This window comes from Montipora foliosa, chromosome 13, assembly GCF_036669935.1.
Source record: "Montipora foliosa isolate CH-2021 chromosome 13, ASM3666993v2, whole genome shotgun sequence".
Lineage (NCBI taxonomy): Eukaryota > Metazoa > Cnidaria > Anthozoa > Scleractinia > Acroporidae > Montipora > Montipora foliosa.
The window spans coordinates 28160323-28169930 of NC_090881.1; the positions used below are offsets into that span (position 1 = coordinate 28160323).

A 9608-nucleotide genomic window follows, 5' to 3' on the forward strand; every position below is an offset into this window, starting at 1 on the left:
GCAGGCGCATGCATTCGTAAAACAGAAAAATGTATTACACTGCATTTGTAACCACTCTATAGGCTTGATAATTCGCTATATCACCTTCCTGATGCAGTATCTTACTTACTCCACGAGCTTACCACAGGATACATTTGATTAAGTCAATTTGTAAATGCCGTCTGTGTGCGAACTCATAAAACGGTAAACACACAACAAAAGAACCTTTATTTCGACAGCCAATAGATTTCTGACATTAATGACAATAGGTGACGTAACGGTGAGCATAAAGGTTTGATCAACGTCTTTCAAATTACCATTTTCATTTATTTATTCGGGTTGCTATTTCGTCAGGTCACAAAGGTCTCAAAACTTGCTCTTAGCTAGGAGACACAGATATGGCGAATTGCTGTCTTATTTGCACTTCACTTCTAGCTTTTCCCGTAGCATTCCTTGTAGGACTGTACTACAATCAACTCATTCCCAAGGGGCTTCCAGATGATCATCACGCAAGCGTTCGATTGTACGGTACATCTCAAGATATTGGGTATTTCCTGGTATGTGGCCTTATACCGATCTCTGCAATTAGTGTTATGCTATCAAACCGATTTAATATAACAATGCAGGGTTGGGTAAGGTTGGTTTGCAACGCTATGTCGAAAGAACATGGTACCAATTTAATCGTATTCTATGGCCAGTAAAATATGATTATTACTCGGCAGTCATCTTTTCCTAAGAGATTTTGAACTGAAAAGAAAGTTGAGCCAAAGTGCAAATACCCGGCCACTTATTTGCATAGGAAAGGCGTGAAAGTTGGGAAGATCGTGGCAGTTGGTTGAGCAAAAGCCCTAACACGAGGTTGGAACGAGATTCGATCTTGCGCTGCACATGAGTTCAAATGGTTTTTTCGGGCTTCCCATGCAACTGGCTATGTGACTCAACTGGCAAGGATGGGTTTTTCCAATCATTCTATTCTATATATATACGTAGTTCATTTTTATGAAACTTTGAAAAAATTATAAGTTTTTGAACTGTCATCAGGCTTCAAATGTGTATACAAAGTCTGAAAGTCAAACCGGTCTACTAGCCCTAATCACTTTATGCCTACGGGGGCAAGAAATATCATTACTTAATAAACTTTCATAACTAATTTTATTTAAATGTCAAGTCAAGGCTTTAGGGAGCTTAAGCAAGGACGATGACTACAACTACGAGAACGCCACATAACAATAGGTTTAATTAGCAAAATAGCACTGCACGCCCTGCACTTGTGTTTTACATTTTCATACATTTCTTTGCCGTTCTCGTCTTGAAAACGACATGAAATGATCAAATTTGAGGTGATGTGGAGGACGCAAGCACCTGATGACAAATAATTGAATTTGCTCTCTCAACATCCACACTGTTCACACCAATTTTATTCTAGGGAAATTGTGTAAACTCACATTTTCCATGCCAAGCAACTTGGAGTAATTGCAAAATTATTACAATAATGGGGAATGATAGTTTTAGACAACGTTATCATAGCAGTCATGGACGTCCTTGCTTAAGGGCCATATTGACAGCTAGTGCACTAATTGGGAACCTCTTTGGATCAGAGAAGATAACCAACAAACTTAATGCACTTATATAACACTGCATGCATGAATAAAACCCAGAACACATTGGTGGGTGCACCACTGCACCAGACCTCCTCCCTTTGCTAATATATTTCTAATCTCTACACAATCTCCATTAATATAGCTATAGGTAATGCATAGAGATAGTTGTGAAACTATCTAGTCTTTTTTTGTCATGCTTTTGTCTGTACTTTTGGCCTTGATGGTGCATAAAACACACCTTTTTTTGGAGAAGATAATCAATCAAATCTTTTGATTAAATTATGTGCAACTAATTTGTGAACCCGTGCGAAGCAAAATAAAAAGATTATGCAATGTCACAGTCAATTAAACATCGATTGCATCAACATTGTTTTCGCTTTAGAGGGTTTTAAATTTCAGAACCAGTCCCTCAATTAACTATGTTACAACACATTCTTTATTTAATGAGGGTGACACATCACCAGTTTTCATGTAGCCCAGCTCATATCATTTTGAATTGAGGGAGGAAAACCAGAGTACCTAGAGAAAACCCTCAAGTTAAGTTGAGATACGGCAGGTACAAAACGCAGGTCACAGGTCATTGTTTTACCAATACAGAGAGTATCCTAAACATTCATAAAAGCTAACCTTAGGCCTAATTAGTTTGGCCTAAAGAAAAGTTGTAGGCCTAAGGTTAGCTTTTATGAATGTTTAGGATACTTTCTGTATAGGTAAAACAATGACCTGTGACCTGTGACCTGTGTTTTGTACCTGCTGGGTTGAGATACACTCTAAATCGGCCCCAAAACAATCATAGGGCTGGAAGGCAGAGATGATGACCACAATGCCATCCTGATGTCTCCTAAGAACATGATTGAAATTTGACTTGATACCACTTGAAATTGTGAAAATTGTTTTTAGACAACTGTCAGTAAGTATCTCAAAAATCCATTCCAACTGCCAGACATCCAGACACATTTTATTGATCAGTGTAAAATGCAGACTACAGACTAAGTGTGGCCTATTCTTTTCTCTTTATTGAAACAATAATTATTGTCACAGCTTATTTGCATTGTCAAGACGATAATGGTCTGCTGTCTCCATTTCACACTGAACGCTTGTTTTGTATTTTGGTTTTTATTGTTTTTTTTAATGAGGAAACTATTAAAGACAGTTGAAAATAATCAGGGGAATTCTTGCAACTTTTGAGCTATTTTTGTCAACACAGGTAATGATTATAATATTACTGCTCCAGAGCTGGGCCTAAGGAAGTGTTCCTGGAGATCCAGAAAACAAGCTTTGTTTAATTTTAAGAACATGAAGTCTTGCAAAACTGTTGGCAGCGGCAAAATGAAACCCTGAAAAATTTGCCTTGAGATTTACTCCATGACCTCTGCATTACTGATGCTGAGTAACACCAATAGTAATTTAACTAACTATGAAGCCAACTTAGGATTTGGTTACTTAATGAGTTGATGATAAACCTGTAGAGGATGGATATGTATCACAACAGACTTTACAAAAATCATATATTTGAAGACTTAACACTCTCTCAGTTGTTCAAGTACCGTATATGATTTCCATGAATTCTGTACTTCATAAGAACAGTTTACAAAAATGCCCACTGGATTTGCAGTTGTCTTTTAACACTGACACTATTTTTCCAATATTAATTTGAAAGGGTTCTCTAGCATCTCTTGTTGGCATTGGTGATCATCCAATAAACATGAATGCATTCCTCCGACTGTTGAAACCGTTCTCTCAAATAGAAATGGACAAGTCATGGGAAATGGAAGACACCACAATTTCCAATGTTCCTGTTCTTATTTACCGACCAAAATATCTTGACAAAGGCGAAAAAAGAACTGGTGTCGTTTATATACATGGCGGAGGGTGGGTATTTGGTGCTCCTGGTAAGTGCTCATCTTAAAGTTTCAAAACAATAAAAGTTTAAATCTCATCTTCAAAATGCATTGCTACATCATAATCGCAATGCAACATATCACAGTTAACAGGATGTTGATTTGTGTTTTCAGATTTGTTCCACCCATTTACATACCCGTTGGCTAAAGGGTCTGATGCAGTATTGATATCTGTTGAGTAAGAAGCTTTTAGATCACAATAGGAATAGTTGCAAAACTGGACATTTTGTAGTCATGTTTCTGTTAACATTTTTAAATACTTACCAGGGCTGTCAAACCCTAAAGTCTTCAAATATTGAGAATTGGGATGATAATTATGGTACAGTTCCGATAGTAGAAACCCTCAATACTTTCGGAATTAGCAGCCTTTGGGGGTCGCTGCTTTCGGGGGGGTTGTTAAACAAAAATCGTTTACAAATCGAGCTGGTGCGAGCTTTTTTTCTGAAATAAAAAATGAACAATATAAAATTAAAATAGAGTTTTCAATTTCAATTTGAACGAAATTATACTGGTTTACGGTAGTTCTTACATCACTACATCAGTGAACTGATGTCAAGGACGAATGGTGGCATAAAGCTTCCCCTTGTTGTAAATTTAAGTGCTTTATCGTGAACAATTTGTCACACTGCACGAACATATTATTGTACATTAAAATTTTGACTATTGATTGGCATAGTTATTAATGATATACGGTATAACATTTAAAAAACTTGGTCTTGCTACTTTTGGGGGGGTCGCTACTTTCGGGGGATTGTTACTATCGGAACTTTACGGTAGATGATGTCATAATGCTTGTGACATCATTTCTAGTGACATCACATTATGTCTTTTACACAGAAAATACTCATTGACTCTGTTTGATGTATATGATATTTAAATCGGGAATCTTTACAATTTTTTTAGCTAAATTTGTCTTTACAAATCGTAAAAACGCCCTCTGAAATGAAGTAAAATCAATTGACATTTTCAATCTCTGCGATTTGACACAAGTACAAAAGAGCTCACGAAACCTAGGCAAAAAGTAAAAAAACATGCGAAAAAGATGATGTGGGCATTGCAACATTTAATTTTAGTGTTTTATTTTGGAGCAATCACATTGTTGCTTAAATTACATCCATAAATAGCAACGAACAGTTTACCGGAGTTCATGAACCGTTTGAATTTCTTTTATTATCAATGTTAAAATAACTCAAACAACACAAAGTATTTGAAATTTTATTGTTGTGAAAGTCGATTCTCACTAGAAATGACAAAATTCAGCGATTAATCGGGAGATTTCACACCGTAATCTCAGAGGGTGACAATAACTAATTATTGGTTTTGTGTTTCACTGCTACATCACGTAACTGTTGTGATTGGTCATGTCAGCCATCTGCAATTAAAACAGTTAACCGTAAGCTACATCCTATCATCCTCTTGAAATCCGAAAATTTAAAAAAATTCTGTTGTTCCTTAAGACCTTTATGATTGATTTTTATGACAATCATTTATCTTAGTTACAGATTGGCACCTAAGCACCCCTTCCCAGTACAGTTTCATGAGTGTTACGCTGTCGTCGATACTGTGCTGGACAATGCTTACCTGTATGGTATTGATAGAAACCGTATTGTTATTGCCGGTGACAGTTCAGGAGGTAACCTAGCAGCAGCAGTTGCTCTGAAGTTGCGAGATGAAAACAAAAAGATAGCTGCTCAGGTAGAGATCAGGTTTTGTCTAAAAGGATGAGTTAGTTATCTTTATTGCACACTTTGGTATTTCAACTGATTATAAAAATTACACAGGTAAATAATACAAGATTAGGAAAACTGAGGAAAAACATAGATTTCTTGTTAATGTAGGTGGACAGTGGCCAAAGGAGCTAAGGCTTTCAGGTTGGCCACTGCATGATTACAAGGTCTAAGTTTAGTTTGTTTTTCTTAAAAATGTCTGAAGTTGGTTTTAATTAGTACTAACCTTGTTCCCAGGGCGCGTGCACGCCTAATGTCTGCCATTTTGAATCACTCAGCCACGAGGACCTTAGGAATGAGCTACAATCTCGGTCATAAATATTTGTAACACTTTGCTTGAACAGCAAGTGAAACGCATCAAAGCTACGTGATTTGTATTAATAACGTACCCCTCCTCCTCCCTGCCATCAATGTTTCATTTACCAGTTGGTTTTTGCACTCCAACCCATAAACGTCAACATTGAAGGGGGAGAGGGGGCAAATTGCTGTCTGTGTTACAACACTTGTGACCAAGACTGTAGGTTGGTTTAATTAGTACCAGTACAAGGAAAGCTTATGTTTATACAAACGTTGGCCGTGTAGCACTTATATTTTAAACAGAGTTAACTGAATAGAGTGTAATGTGAAGTGCTAGATTTCTATCCCATATGAACCATGTGAGCGTTAGCCCTACTGATGGAAATGGGCCCACACAAGGACAGAGAAAAACTCTGACCAGGGTGGGAATTGAACCCACGACCTTCGGGTTAGATCTCCGCCGCTCTACCGACTGAGCTACAAGGTCAGACGGGAGCAGGCCGTGGGAACTGAAGATGTTAAAGTCGCGGCAATGAACATGTACAAGTACAAGGAAAGGTTACCTTTATACAAACGTTGGCCGTGTAGCACTTATATTTTAAACAGAGTTAACTAAATAGAGTGTAATGTGAAGTGCTAGATTTCTATGGGATAGAAATCTAGCACTTCACATTACACTCTATTCAGTTAACTCTGTTTAATTAGTACCAACTTAGTTCAAATGCCATGGAAACCTTTAAGTCTTGGTCAGATTTAATCCAGCTAATACAGCCAATCAGGCTTTGACAACATCTACATCCACTCAAAAAGAATGTCCCCAGTCCCTCCTTAGAGTGATTATTACTCATAGATTTTACGCATCAATGCGAGGTTTGGGGGAGGGGGCACTTCATGGGTGAAAGGCTTAAATAGCTTAACCTTATATCAGTCCTGCAAAGTCAAAGTTTCATTAGGTATTAGCAGAAACCCATAAGGGTTGAAACGTGTAATGGCCCCTTGTGTGCTGGGAAACAAGCTTCTGAATATTCAATTTGTCAAGTACCATATTTGGAACAACAAGAGCGAGGGGTTTCCAAATATGGTACTTAGCACTGAGACATTCAACCAATCAGTTCGCACTGAATATTCGGAAGCTGTGAACGCGCGTTACACGTTTCAACCCTTATGGGTTTCTGGTATCAGTGATTGATTGGGGTGCAGGGATGGTGCAGTGATGAGAGCACTCGCCTCCCACCAATGTGGCCCGGGTTTGATTCCCAGACTCTGCATCATATGTGGGTTGAGTTTGTTGTTGTTGGTTCTCTACTCTGCACTGAGAGGTTTTTATCCGGGTACTCTGGTTTTCCCCTCTTCTCAAAAACCAAAATTTGATTTGATTCACGTTAACTTGTTAATTTCAATTTGCAGTGTCCCCGATTAGTGCTCTATGGCGCTAGAAGATTAGGCACTTAAATAAAGTTGCTTTCGTTTCCTTTTTGTCATGGGCGTAGAATGGTTTGCTGTTTAGGTATACACATGAAGGCGAAAAAACATTTCGCAAAAAAATCTATAAAAAAAATTAGTCAAATAAATAAATATAATATAATTTTTTTTTTAGATTTGCGAGGAATGCACATAATTATATGGTTGCTACACCCCTGGTTGTGCTTTCTGTAAGCCTCATATTTTGTTTTGTTTCACAAAACACCATGACTGTTCACTTAGCATTGAAATCTCCAAGACCGATTTGTTCATGGGGGAGCGAGTGCTTAAAAACAGGTTGAACCACCAAATCCCTTTGTTAGACTAATAATAATTATAATCATGATGACAATAATAACTCCATTTAACCCACTGACTCCTGGGATTGAGACAAATGACAAATTTTACTCCCCGAAAGAGGGTGTAGTACGTTAACAGTTTTACAAGTGAATTGACTCAGTGGCCCTCAAATTAAACATTGGTTTTTGAGGAGAGGGGAAAACCGGAGTACCCGAAGGTAACCCTCTCAGAGTAGCTAGAGTAGAGAACCAACAAACTCAACACAAATGTGACACCAACTCTCGGACTCAGACAAACCTGGGGCCACATTGGTGGTAGGAGAGTATTCTCACCACTCCACCATCCCTGCTCCATCAATGAGCTGGGTCTATTGGACTCAAATCCAACCCAAACTTACACAAATAATATTATTCATTGCTGCCTTTGGAATGGCATCTACAAATTATTTTTAGACTGACTTCTAGTCTTCTCAGATGAGGATTATAAACTGTATAAGGCTCTGTTTCACAACACTTAATATTGGGCACTAACGATATAGATTTGGCTGCAGTTTCAGGTGTGCTCATCTTCTTGGGTACCTCCATTCTTGTTACTTCTATGAAATTGATACCGTTTCTCTGTTGTTATAGGTGCTCATACAACCTACACTACAGTTCATGGACTTTTCTCTCCCTTCGATCAAAAGCATGGATTCAGGAGCTATCACAGCCAATTTACTGGCACATTTTTGGTCACATTATATCACAGGAAGTTCATCCATGGCCCCTTCATTTCTGGTGAATAATCATTCTTCACATCTTCTCAATACCAAGTACTCTTCTTACATTGGAGTGAATGACAAGGAAAAGCACAAAACTGAGAAGATTACTGGTAAACCATCGTATTTAATTCCAAAAGCAGTGCTTGATGCCCTTACTGATTACAGAGCGTCACCATTGATGGCAGATAACTTGAAGGGCCTGCCTAAAACAATGTTAATCACCTGTGAATATGATATTCTCAGAGATGATGGTCTCTTGTACAAGGCACGTTTGAAAGATGCAGGAGTTGAAGTGAGACACATTAATTACATGGCCTTCCATGCCTTCTATGTGGTACAGACCCTGTCGTTCTTGACAACACAAGAGTTTCATCTGGCAGTGCAGGATATTACTGACTTTATCAAGGAGTTGTAGAACACAACTAAGGGCCTGTTTACATGGAAGTGGGGTAACCTGGGTAGGTGGGTAACCCGCCCAGGTAGGGGCGAAAAATAGCTCGCATTTACATGCAACCTCACCACCCTGGGGTGACCTTTCTCGATGCTATTGTGTGGTTGTCAAGTACGTAAACACAAAATGACGGGTGAATGAGGCATTTTTGCAGTTAATGCTCTTACTCTTACTAGCTTCTCTTGCTTCAACTTTTCAGTGCTGTGGCTTCTTATTATCACTTTCAATGCTGCAATGCCTTTGCCAAAGGCAGTATATCATGACACGAGCCGACCCTGGGCTGAAGGGTTCCCCACCTTCAAGCCTTTACATGGTAAAATGCGACCCCGGCTTGGCGGGTTACTTGGTCTGACAGACCAGACCACCCACCTTGGCGGGTTACCTCACCTATCATGTAAGCAGGTCCTAAATGGAGCTTTTTAAAGCAAAGATTACAGTGGGTTTAAGTAATGAGCCAAAGCACAGATTCAGCCAACAATGTGGAAGTGATCAAGCACTTATGATAATAATTATTATTCTTTTGCATTACCTCTCTCAACTTCAGCAGAAGTAGTGATTATTGTAAAATCATTGCAGAAAAGGACATTTATTTTCAATGATTGTATGAAGCATCAAAAGTTTGACCTACTCAAAACACGTTTTTGTTTCCATAAATTATTATTTTACAGCTTTATAAAATTATCCAGCTGATTCAACCTTTTTAAGTGTTTCTGTGGGGAATCATAAAAATAATCACAAATTTATCTCAGCTGCAACAATAATTTGTTCTTGAACATTGTGTTTAAGTTCAAAGTAGATATTTGGAAATAAGGTCTTTGCACATGTTGCTAAGGGTATATTAACTGCACCATATATCAGCTGTTTGCTATATCATTCAATAAAAAGTTGATGAAAATCTTTTGAATGGTGTACCTGCAGCTATGAAATGTGTTAACTTAAGTACTATTTACAACATGGTTACAGACCTCTTTCATAATGGCAGTCTAGGAAGCCTTTCTATCCTCGCTACGACAAGCCGATTTTAAAAGAATATTTGTTTCAAAATGAGGGCAGTAGGTCTAATTAACATACAAAATGAATGTAAAGGATTGAGGTTGCCATCAATTAATAAAAATTCCATTATAAATATTA

At 38.1% G+C, this 9608-nt stretch overlaps 1 protein-coding gene across 1 annotated transcript; it reads left to right on the forward strand.

Annotated features, from left to right (window-relative positions):
• Window positions 1-278: 278 nt before the first annotated feature.
• On the forward strand, window positions 279-9608 carry LOC137982873 (arylacetamide deacetylase-like). The gene is made up of 5 exons (XM_068830036.1): window positions 279-536; window positions 3241-3472; window positions 3596-3659; window positions 4978-5176; window positions 7896-9608. The coding sequence occupies exons 1-5, from the start codon at window positions 378-380 to the stop codon at window positions 8439-8441; spliced, it is 1200 nt and encodes a 399-aa protein (XP_068686137.1). The 5' UTR covers window positions 279-377; the 3' UTR covers window positions 8442-9608.